At 36.2% G+C, this 13297-nt stretch overlaps 1 protein-coding gene across 1 annotated transcript in view; it reads right to left on the bottom strand.

Moving 5' to 3' along the window:
- The window catches only part of LOC108966375 (probable RNA methyltransferase bin3), a gene marked incomplete at both ends in the record, with an annotated part of 33637 nt that extends 23657 nt beyond the window's left edge, over positions 1–9980 (bottom strand). Inside the window, 1 exon segment of the mRNA XM_018929233.1 lies at positions 8473–9980. Coding sequence (XP_018784778.1) covers positions 8473–9173 — 701 coding nt within the window.
- Between the last annotated feature and the right edge of the window lie 3317 nt (positions 9981–13297).

Here is a 13297-nt window from a genome sequence, read left to right as displayed (position 1 = left end):
CAAAAAAATTCTTAAAAAAAATGTATAAACAAATTAAATTTGTCGTTAAAATAAAAAAAGAACCGTTCGTAGTAGTGAAAATATCACTACCTTTCAGACAAATGTTTCTGAAGATCGCAATTTGTCGATTCAACCCGTTCTCAAGAGTTGGGATTGCCTCAAACCACAAAATGTCCGATTTCGAGAAAATGTTTGGGCTTTCATCCGTATAATGCTGATTTTGTCTTGGAACAACTTGAAGACGCTTTTTTAGAAAAATCATCTCCGACGATACCCGTTTTCATCTAAGTGGTCGCAAAAAAAATAAAACTGTCGATTCTGGTGCGAAAAAAATCTACAAATTATTCATGAATTCATGATGTTATTTGACCAAAATTTAAATTGTTAAAAAGTATTCGGTGAGAAAAAATCTTCGTTTAGTTACTAAAAAAAATATATCTAAGAAGCTTGTGTTTAAATTTGAGGCTAAGCGGTTTAGCCATTTTGGAGTAATGTTGGTTATCCACCTTGAAAAAACGCGTTTAAAGTTTGGCCTTGTACTGCCAAGCACTCTGCAACGCCTTTTCAAATTTGCGACTAACTGCGAAAATATTCACTGGAACGATATGAAATTTTCTGTGTATATTCTTGAATATTAACCTTAAAAAAACTAAATAAAGAAAGTTGATTTTTTTGAAAAGTCTAACTGTATGTAATCCCCTAACAATCAGTTTGACTCTGATGGAGCACGCTGTAGTAATAATTTTCTCAAACATTTACAAAATCTTGCTTTCAGTGCTAGCTGGGTAGTTCTATACAAATAAAGTTAGAAAGGTAATGATATGTGCATATATACATTTATATATAAAAATATGTAGATATAGTATGTATACACAAGTACCTATTAATATATAGCCTAACGTCTCTCCACACACATTCACTTTTTAGGGGTAACTCAACAAAATGTGTGTAAATAAGTAACGCTCTAATAATGGGTTAAACGAAATGAAATGGAGTGTCATAAAAGATAAAAAACAAGAAAAAATCATTAAATGAATATGAACAGGAAAATAAAACAAACAAAAAACTAACATTTGCTATCATTTTTGTGGCTCAATTGCGTATAGGTATGTATGTGCGTTTGAATAAAGCATCGAAAATGGAGAAGGGAAATCAAAAAAGCGCAAAAGGTAAACTTGAAAAACTTTTCAAAATTTTAGCCACAAAAAATGTACATACATATTTATACCTACAATCTATACAAGTCATTGCGCTTGCTTCAAATACTATTATATTGTGTATAATGCACTCAATAATTGCAGGTTATGTAAGACTCTTCGGATATATGTATTTGCTTTTTTGGAGAGCAAAAGATGCAATTAGACGGCTATATACAGTTATGTCTATATGTATGTATATAGCGGAGCATATGTGCCAAGAAATAATAATAGTTTTGAGGCAATATAATTGAGCGACGAGACAGTGTGCAGCAACAGCGTGTTGCAAGTATGCGAATATAAGCGCACAGAATGCTGTAACCAGGCAACGAAGGAGTGTCGTTCACATACAAAGTAGCGATTGAGAATGGGCTGAAAGGTGGATATGTATATGTATAATGATTTTTGGGCGAAATTGTGTGCACTTGCTTGTATGTTTACATGTATGTAAGTATGTAACGGAAAGTGTAAATTTTCAGCTGCCACATAGAGTAAACAAGTGGACTGCATGTGTATATGTGTGTGTGTGTGTGAGTTGAGCTACTGTATATACACCTGACTTACACGCCTAACGAACTGACTAAATGACGCGACTATATACATATCATATCATATATGTATGTACATATGTATGTATGTAGGTAGATATGTCTGTGTGTTGGCAGCCGTGTGCACACAGATTTAGTATACTAAAAATGGCTATTCTTGGACCATAAATTCACACATGTGTAGCCACATACATATCTACGTATGTACCTAATACTTAACCACCGTGCGTAGTATATGCATAGCGACAGCAGCAAGTAAATATGTATGTATGTATGTGCCGCTGCTAGGCAAACGGAAGCATTTGCTGTTGTACGCACATATCGTATCTGCCCTCAGTCATAGATGTTGATATCAATAGTAAAAAAGATAAGCGACGCTTGGCTGGCTGGCTGGCTGACTGGCACTACTCTAGCTAGTAGTAAACCCGTTGTTGATTGGAAACAAAGGAAATCGTTGCTTGCATGCCTATGAAGCCACAGCAAACCAGCACACAAACATACATACATACACGTATATACATACATATGTATGTACATATATCTATCTTCATGCACGCAGCTCATATATACAAACATGTATGTTGTATGTCTCAACTCATTTGGTAGTATATGACTTGCATGTGGCTGGAAATTTGACGAGAACAGCAACACCCAGCGCCAACAGCAGCAGCAGCAGCAGCAGCAGCATACAACAAACAAACACACATACATGCATATAGACACATTGGACCATTGCCCATCAGCAAAGCGTAGAGATTGCAAAAAAATATCTCGAGAGCCAGAAGTGCACACTATCAGCTGCCAAGCAGCAACAGCAACAGCAATCAACCACAACTAACTCAATAACAAAGAAAAGCAGATATGCAAAACATACAGCAACAACAACAATACGAGAAAAAGAAAAACTTTAAGAGATATGCGCTTGGGCAATCCAAAAATACACCGCAAAAATTCGCCGGCGTGTGGCAGACACCCAAAAAAGCGCAGCTGCTGCAGCAACATTAGGCGCTAAACAGAGCAATGTTCATATGTATGTAATTGCACACGGCAGGCACCGTAACACACAGCCTTTTCTACAGAAAGATAAAAAGTTAAAAGCGAAAAAAAAAACAAAAAATGTACGCCAAGAAAAGCCACAAAGCCTTTAGGCAATTGTAATACGAGCGCTTCCAAGCGCGCCGGCGTGAGAGAGCAACAGAGAGTTTAGGCGCACGAAATTGTGTATGAAACTCTTTGTGTGTGTGTGTGTGTGTGTGTTAGAGAAAACTACATGTTCTTATCATTTGAAGGTGCTTACGCTGACTCCCCGGTCACCATGACGCAAATGGCGGCAACGGTGCGACGCAGAATCAGAGCATCGCAGCAAATGAAATTGAGTATATACACGATGTGAGAATGCTCTAACGATGCATTTAATTGATGTAAACAGGAAGAATCTTTACGAAAATTAAAGGCAACCTTTGAAAAAGCTATGCTGTGCTTTACGGAAGAATTTACAACTGTGTAGAACGTGCCTAAAAAGACACAAGGTTTCCTGAAAGATTATATGAGGCATAGCATATTATTATTTCTGGTTAATTTCATAAATGTTTTGATGTAAGCGTTTCGTTCAATTAGCTGTGCAATAATTTAAACATTTGAGAATGCCAAGGAAAACTTATAATGGCGCCAATAATTGGCAAGGTCCAACTCTGTATATTTTTTTTGAAATATACATATTAGATGTATTACAAAGTCAGAAAATATAATATATCAATTTCGGTACTTTAATACTGAATACAACTTTTCTATCAAGGCAGGAAATAAGGGACGCTATCTTAGGGCACAAGCCGAGTAAACCGTTCTGGTGTACATAAGTGGAACGAACTCCGATTTTTATACGGCCAAGGACTGTCAACTCGGCAGAATTCTACCGCTACAATAATAAGCTGAGTTGTATGGAAGAAAGGTAGGATAATTATTATTAAAGTCATCTGACTTTAGGTCCAGAAAGCGAATTGTCGCGTCAGAGTCAGATCATAAGGACAGAGATGGTTGATGAGTAAGATTAGGTAGGTTTGTCTAGAGGTGATTAATGTTATATTAGAACTCTTTCTATGAAGAACGTATGTGATATGTGTTAGGAACAATTCTTGTTATGTTGCTGTTTAATATTATAGTTGTTGTTATAGCAATTATTTGGATAACAAGGCTTAAGTTTAACCTCAGCGAAATCATGTAACGGACGCCCAGGAAATGTGCTGTTTCGCCTGAGTCGGACCATAAGGAAAATGATGTTAACTTCATTGATTTTATAAAGTATGTAAAGTGGTGATTAGAAATGGGTGCAATTATCACAACAGCCGGCTCTACGTTACCAGAGTTGATCGGGATTTTAAAAGTCGCAGTGCTGCTGTTTCGGCGAACCTGTTTGAAATGGTAAGAAGTTTGCTAATTACCATGTAAGTCATCTAACAGTAGGTCTACGAAACGAATTGTCTCTACGGGGTTAAACCATAGGGAAGAAATGCATGATGAGTCGGTTTCATGGCAGCGAGGGCGCCAGGAGTCTGTATAAGTTATAGCTGAATCTTCTGGTAGTCGAGCCTCATTTATAATGCGGCTCTCATATTTCTAAATTATACCACTTCTGATTTTTGCGAATACATTAAGTTCCAGCATAGTTTCTAGACATCTAGAATGACGGGACCTGCATACTTTTCAACTCAAAGTTCTCTTAGTATTTCAATTACTAGTAACTTGCTTAGAGCTGAAACTTAATTGATGAAAAACATACTTACTACAGCACTTTTTATGAGCACACGATCGCCAAGCTAGTATCTTCATTAACTTTTTTCCTTGCACTTTACTTGAACTTGCGCGACCGAGAATGCATTTCAATGCAGTGGACAAATACTGCAAATGCACAATCAATAACAACAATAGATCGCAAAAACAACAACAACAGCAGCAGCAAAAAGCAAATAAATTGCTTATAGAATGTAGAAGGAAAAAGTGAATTGCAAAAAACAAGCCTATCAAAACGCAAACACAAAGAATGAATGAATAAAAAATGACGCGAGAACACAGAACTTTAGCCTTATTTGCCGGTGCCGGACCGTCCACAGCGCGTTGTTAGCTGCAGCAGGGCGTGGGGTTTTTTCTAGTGCTGTGCTGTCGTGTTAGTAGTAGTAGTCGTATTGTGCAGTTAAATGCAATGTAATTACAGTTGCAATTGCTAATATGCTTATTGAATTGCTCGTATAATGGGCGCACTATGACGCCAGCGATGGGGCGATATGGTGGGCGCAGCAGAATGCGACGACAGCGAAAGCGAAACGAACAAAGCAAAGTTTGTATGCACATACCTACAAGCATACATATGTATATTCATACATACACACATACGTACGAGTATGTGAGCGCTAGTACACCAAATAGCCGACAATAACCAAGCGAATAGGCGACGCTACAAATAGCTACAGACACACAGAATCAAATAGTAGGCAAAGTACATACGATCGCGCCCGAGTGCATACAAACTCAAAGTCACACACACACGCATATATATACGAAAACACCCGTTTTGCCAATTTGCCTATTTCAGCCGACCGACCGACCGACCAGCCGTTTTTGCAGCAGCCGAAGTCCCCACTTTCGGTCCCAGCGTAATTTACGAATTTTGCCGGCACTTGCTGTGCGCTCTGCTGTTGCTTGGTCGGTCTATTTACTTGTTTACGCTGCAGCTTCAAGCAATCTTGTCATTTTCATTTAGCGGTATGTGTTCGCTTGCTGCTTCGTGTGCGCTCACTGCGCTGCTCGACTTTATATTTACTTTGATATTTTTATGGCGATAATGATGATAATAATGTAGTGGCCTGCAGTTGTTGTTGTTATTGTTGCAATTCCTGTTGTCTTAGAATATAAGTTATGCAATACTGTGACTTTTTGCTTTGCCTTCGGTTGGTTTTTTACTTTCTTTTTCGTTTTGCACAAAGATTTGGAGATTTCCTAAATAGATAGGTGTGTACACATGCAATTGTACCGTTGGTACATTTGTATTAGTAGGTGAATTTATGAGTACAAGTGTGGTATTTGCTTGGCACACACATACTCACGCGCAAATATTTGTCGTACGTTTCAATTGCACTAGCGAGTGAATGGTAATAATACATATAGTTATAGAGAAGCGTTGATAGGAAGAAGAAGCATAATCTATTTTCATATTAATTTTCACCATTTTATATAATATTGATGTTTATATCGAATTTACAACTTCGATTATAAATAAAAAATAATAATACCAATATTCGTTGGAGGATTTCGCAAAAGTGTGAGTTTTTTCTTAATTGTAGTTTTTATAAGGAAGTGAAATTGCTACCTTTTCTGTGAATTGAATTTAACTGTTCGTGTATATTGTTGTAGCATTTATTACAATCCTGTTCAGGGGAGAGTTTAATCTGTTTTCATTCCCCTCTTCTGATTTCGATGAGATTAGACCAATGACAAAATGTTGCTATATAGTGGATTAGTGCTGTCACCTTAAGTATAATACGTGCTGAGCGCACCACTAATGATGAGTGGTTCAAATTCTCTTTTTTTTTGTAGTATCATGGCGGTTTTTGTTTCCAAACTGCTACAATTACTGCTTAACGAAGTCAATCAAATTCAGAAAATGTATATTTCATAGATTTAATCGTAGTGAAAGTTGTAAAGTGACAGTTATTAACACAACTGAATTATGTCTGGTTATATAAAAGTTTAACTTACTAGAATAACAGGCACCATACTAATAGCACCCTGAACTAACACGCGCTCATGTTATGATTTAGTTGCGGTTAGGGTTACTATCAAGGAAGAAACTTCGCGAGCTTCTTATCGAAATAGATTGTCACGTCAAATCGTGGAACAAAAATTAAATGAAAGTCATAAAACAGAAATTATACATTTTTTTAATTTTTGCGACTATTAGTAGTGACATAAAACTAACAGCAATCGACTGTGCATCGTCGGAAGTGATGAAATTAAATTAATAGCCAATTGTTATTAAAATTAAGTTTTATTAAAATATAAAAAAAAATATATAAAGAACTTGATTTTAAACGTTCGGTTTGTATGGCAGCTATACGCTACAGTGGTGCCATTTGAACAATTTAATCGCAGATGGTACCGCTGACTTGGGCAATAATCCAAGGCGAATTTCGTGAAGATATCTTGTCAAATAGAAAAGTTTCCATCAGCAGCAAATTTAATATAATTGGTTCAGGGTATACATACATACATATATTTAAGAGCAATAATAAATAGTTTCACCATAGATTTTTTGCATGTATATTATTATTTTCAAGCTATATACACATAAATTATACCTATATATGTATGTACATTACTTAGCTATAATATAATGAAATCATATATTTTTTATGTATTTATTTTTTCTTAAATTTTCATAACCTCAAACTTTGGTGTGTGTATATTTATGCAATGCGTACAGTTTTTGTAATAAAAGAAACCCCAACTCATGGACAGTAACTAAATTCGTTCATCAACATACATTCAATATATGTATGTATGTATGTACATACGTAGTTATAATCACATAGAGATTTTTATCACCTGCTGCACCACCACCACTAAAATCCTCACTTAGCCTTAAATGCATACGAAAATCAATGTCCAAAAGGTTTACACGCTTTAATACCCGCTTTGCTGCCACTTAAACATTTTCAACTTCTTCAACAACTTCTCTCGTTCTTTAAAACTCAATAGCGCTGTAAAACAACCTCCTACTACACCACCAGACATAAACACAGGCTGCACATGCAAACATGTATACAAGTGCGCACAACTGAGGGAGGAGTGGAAAAGTATTAAAGAGCAAAACTGGATGGTAGTGTCATAAAATAACACTGTATGCCGCATCATGTTGCGTAGTTACCACCAGGCAGGCAGCAACATAACGCGGAGCAGCGGAGCACTTTGGAGAGGCAGCAAAGCATAACAGCAGCAGCAGTGGCAGCAAACAAATGAACATGGCATACAAGTACTAAACGCGTGTACATAAATATGTTTATATGTATGGAAGTATGTATGGCAACGACAATCACAAAGCATAACAAAGAGCAGCCTGGTTGGGAGCTATTACAACACAAAAATTGGATGTCTCTATGTACATATATATGTATGTGGCTACATGGAAGCACAGATACGTTGCTGCTGTAGAGGTTGCTTTTTAAACGGCTGTTGAGCAGGCAGCCTACTTCAATTGTCAAAAGGGAATCATGTAGTTCGTACTATGAGCGACTGTCTGTACAAGCTTTGCCATGAACAATGCGCAGCACACAGAGAACGGTGGCCTGCAATGCGGCCATTTCATTTACCATACCAACGCATGCTGCCGCCAAGAAAACGTTTATTGGTTTGCGCTATTTGCTTAGGCTTCGTGGAGAATCAAAAGTGCTTATGGCTGTTGGAGGCAGTAATCAACTTTGTACTAACTCTTAGATTTTTCCACACAACACACTTGGATAAATATTTATAATTAGCAACATGTTTGAATGCTGGAGTGCAGGATAATATAAAGACAAAAGTAAAAAAAAAAATGGAGTCCACCAAAACTGAGCTCAAGAAAGTATAACTGCTTAACTCACACACATCATACAATGCATATGTAACTGCCTACCAATTAAAAAAATAGTAAAAGTAAAAAAATATATGCATTAATATTTCAAATAATTCAGTTTACTCACTTTTCACGATGCAACAAGCAAATGCGATCCTTGGCCACTTTAAGTTTCTTAGAAATTATTTTTTTTAAGTTTTCCACTGAGATTTGTGGGTCCACCGTCACACCAAAGTTACCACCGGTCGTCGTATTTATATTCAAGTTGATGTGGGGTAGCTGTAAAGCATGCGGCGAACTTGTGTGCTGCAATGTGGTGGCGGCAAGTGAGCCACTCATAGGCATTGTGCGCGAGGGTAGTATGAAGGCGTTATGTCTCGCCATGGCGGCAGCTATTGAGGATGTTACAGAACCATTACTATTTGTAGTGGTGGTTGATGCGGCTGGTGAGGACGACGACGATGCGTTACTCGTGGAGGTGGAGGCAGCAACTATAGTGTGAGCTTTTGGAGAACTAGTCGCGTTGGTAGCTGCTGTTGTATCCACATGCTCTGTTGTTAATCTAGTTTCTGATGACATTGATAATGTTGATGTTGAACCACACCCTATACTTGCATTTTTATTACTGATGTTATTTGTTGGCCGCGCTGTGGGTGGTGGCATCATATAGCTGGACAAGGTGGTATTGCTGCCATCACAATGATTTGCAACCCCATCATGTGGAGATGGTGACGCTGTCGTCCTCGTTGCGGAGGATGCTCCGCCGACAACAGCACTTGATGGCGACGGCGACGGTGGCGTTGTAGCAGAATCTGTTGATTTTTCCATGCCGTAAAAAAATGTTTCTAGCTATTTTAAGTTTTTGCTTGTTTTTTTTTAATGGTGTATAATAGTGTATTTTCGCCTTTTCAATAATTCTTTGTAGTTTCTTTGTTTTGCCGTTTTCACAATTAGTTTTCAGTGCTTAGCAGCACATTGAAACACACAAAATAAAAAGGCAATTATTTCACTTAATTTTTTTTATTTATTTTTTGTTTCTACTTTGTTTCCAATCACTTTATAAACACACACACTCACGTTATACATATGCAAAGCTACGTAATCGATCGATTTCCCCACACCTTGTGGTATAGTGGAATGAATGGCTATGGTTGCGCGCGGCCTACGTACACGTATGTAGTATATGAGATAGATAGACGTAGACGACTTGATAGGCTTCGAAAAAGTCAGAGTGATGGCGACGGTCTCAACAACAACGACGACGACGACAGTTGCGAAACCATACAAATATTAAAAAAGGCAGCCTTACGGAGTTATTGCAACGGCAACTCTATGTCCACAAAAAGTAAATTGAAATAAAAACACAAAATTTGACACCGTCCACTGTTGCTGCTTTACGACTACGTACGTATTTAGTTTGCTTTGTATATTTGTTTTTGTATGTTTGCACTTATGTGAAATCCACGCTTGGCTGGTGCGAAGTGGTGAGATATTCGATGCTGCTGCTGCAGCAGCTCAATCCACAAATAAACACAATGATGATGATGTTACTGTTTGGTGGTTACGTCGTCAGCGACAACCACGTTGATTTCTTCTGTTGCTGTGGCTGTAGCTTTCAAAATTTTCGAGGGCACACACTTACAACAACAACACTATAACATAAATTAAATACAATCACTATTGCGGCTGCTACGGTTTCGACGCTCACAGAAATTCAATGAGAGCAAGCAAACGAACTAAATAACGATAGCGCCTGGCGATGACCACGACAACGTTTCACCAAAAAAAAAAATACCCAGGCCAAGCCGACTCACTCAAAATTCACTAAAACCAAACGCACTCACTGAAAGCCGAAAAGCAACTGAACTCAACTGAAATTGTCTATTGTCCGTTGCCTGCTGGCTGCAGCAGCAGCGGCAAGCCCAAGTCAGCTCACCGAAGCACCGTTTAACCAGAATGTGATTTCTTTCTTTGCTGTTGTTGGTGCTGTATACTCTCTTGCGCTTGTAGCAACCTTGCGAGTCGCGAAAATATTTATAAATACCTTTCAGTATACCGCTCGAGCGTTATGTTGGTCGCTATGTGATAACAGAGCGCCAACAACAGCACAAAGGAGAAAGAAACGCTCGTAGCAGAGAGTGGCGCGCTGCCGACTTCACTCACTAACGTTCAGAAACTAGTCGCTTAGCATAAATAACAATGCGCACAGCGCACATACATACATACGTATATATATATATATGTACAGTATGTATGTTTGTATGTATTTACGTAAGCGCATCTGTGTGCTTGCATTGTTTTTTTGCATTTGCCTACGGATGGAATGGCGGTAGCTCAGTGCAAACAAAATCGGCAATTGAGAAAAAAATTAAAACGGAAGAGGCAGAGCAGCGAGGTGTCGAATTGGGCAATTGGATTGTATTTTCATGCTTTTTTACTTTTTTCCTTTGCTTTTTGCTCAAGGCGACATTCATATTAATACATGTATCTATGTATATTAATATGAGTGATATGTATATTAATATATGATATGTAAATAAAGTATGTATTTATGTTAAAATACCGCTTATCAAGGTGGTTGAGGAAATTATAAAAATTTTAGTGGCGGTTTTAAAGCGTAAATTTTATTAAATAAATTCTTCAAAATTATACGATTTATTAAAAATTAACAGGTTTCTCCATCAAGCAAAATAAAGATATGGTAAAATACGTGCTTAAGTATGTACGCCACTTAAATGGAGGGCTGATCATAGCGTGGGAGTCAAAGGCAAATACTTTTCGTGTGGTGAAAATTTCAACAAACACAACATCGAATTGGGTTGCCAGCTCCAAAGAGCGCCGTCAACACCGCTGTTAACGTTGGCGTTGCGCTACTGCTGCTAACGTAGACTGTACTGCTCTCGTGACCGGCAAAGCTAACGGTGACGTCAGCTGCTGAGCAAAATGAGCAAACCGCGTGTTAATTGATAAACAGTGGTGACGTTGTGCAAAACAGCTACTGCTTTGCCCAAAAGGGGAAAATATAATAAAATTTATAAAACATATGGGAAAGGTAAATTAAGACTCAACTTGTTATTACCAAACTTTAACATAGGTGCGGGTTTAACAAAATGAAGGAACTTCAATTTCCTTGTTTTCGGTTGTATATATTTATAAATAATGTTTATACATAGTATGTAAATAAAGGGTAAAGTAAATATTTATGTATGTAGTTAGAATCGATCATAACCATGATTCAATTATATAAGGTTGTGTCGTTAGCTCAAAAACAACAGTTTGTCAAAAGTTACTGGATCATTAATGTCAAAATCTGCTGTTTTGTTTTTATACTTCGAAAAAATTGTTTTTAAAGATTTCAAACAAAAGTATGCTATTTTTGTGTGAAAATTTAATACGAACAGTTTGTAAATAACACCAAATCAGTAAAATGTGAACGGAAAATTCATAAGAAAAACAAAAAACAACTGATTTTGACGTTTTGGTTACAAACACTTCTTCCTTTGGAAGCAACACGAGATTTTGATTTTGATCGGTTATTTGAGTAGAAAGATCTTATCTGTTAGCGTACAGTGTTTTTTACGTGTTTCTGTTAAAGAGTATTAAATATGTTAGAGAATGGTGAATTCTCTTCTCTGTGTTTTCCAGCTCTGTTAGAAATTCATTTGAGCATACATACATACATATCTTCCAGAGAAAGTACAATAATCTACACTCATGTACGAATTCACCATATTTTACCTTCAATACTAAATAAAGTGTTGCCGTTGTACTACTTTTCTCAATTTTTGTCATTTTTTTTATTCATATACAATAACTCAAGTCAAATCTTAATGAGTAAAATTTGTGACGGTATCAAACTCCATTCTTTAATAAAATATAGTTTATAAATATTACGGAAACGAAAATTTCAACAAATTTTTTGAATTTCGTAAATTTTCTTATTTCGTTTGGTAAACACCGGCGATGCTTTCTTTAGGCTATAGAAATAATTTAAACACCGGTGAATGTTTTCATATGCTTATTATCGATTTTCATGCATTTTCTGAAGAATGAAGCGATCATAAAATGTTTTTCAAAAATGCAGTTACATTATTGTTTTTTCTTAAAACGTTACACAAAATATTAAACGGCAACACTACTTTAAAAATTTTCTATACTATGAAACACCCTGTGTCATAGTTTGTGTGAATGGTTGCGTAAATGAAACAAGAGAGGTATTTGTCTTAGCTATTTTAATGATGTACAGAGGAAAAAATTAATATCTTATTGACGTTTTTATAAAAAATTTAGTTATTTGATAATTAACTAAATACAATATTGAATTTGGTATCTACTGTAATACTGAATTTTATTTTTACTTGTGATATTGAATTAGTTTTAAACAGGTGGCATCCTTCTGGGAAAAATGTTTAACTCCAATCTTATTTAAAACCATTGTATATTCCACACCATAGTATTCTATTTTTTTTTCTGAATTGAAAACATTTTGTTAAGCAGATGGCAGCCTTTCTGAAGAAATTACTTACTAGAACCGTTTTCAAATCCCTTTAGTTTGATATGAATATTGTAATATTTCACTTATTAAAAAAAAAACAAAGAGTTTAAATAAATTTTTAAACAGTTGGCAATATTTTTCGAAGATATTTTGAACGGAAATATTCTTTAACTCTAATCAATTGTCTATGTATCAATATTCTATTAATTTCTCCAAAGTGCTTCAATATACAATTTTAAAAGGGTGGCAGTCTTTCTAAGAATATTCAAATCCTTTTAGTTTGGTATCAATATTACAATATTTCGTATTTCATAAATTAGAATTTAAACTAAAATTTTTAAACAGGGCGCAATATTTCTAGGGTAAGTCTCTTCAAATCAAATTAGCTTGATACCTATATTACATTTTTTCACTTTTTACAAATAAAATTACAAAAAAAAAAATTTTAACAGGTGGC

Source organism: Bactrocera latifrons, unplaced genomic scaffold (genome assembly GCF_001853355.1).
Source record: "Bactrocera latifrons isolate USDA-ARS-PBARC rearing strain unplaced genomic scaffold, ASM185335v1 scaffold_16, whole genome shotgun sequence".
NCBI lineage: Eukaryota > Metazoa > Arthropoda > Insecta > Diptera > Tephritidae > Bactrocera > Bactrocera latifrons.
Note: the sequence above shows the minus strand (reverse complement) of the source record. Positions and strands in the feature narration are given on the sequence as shown.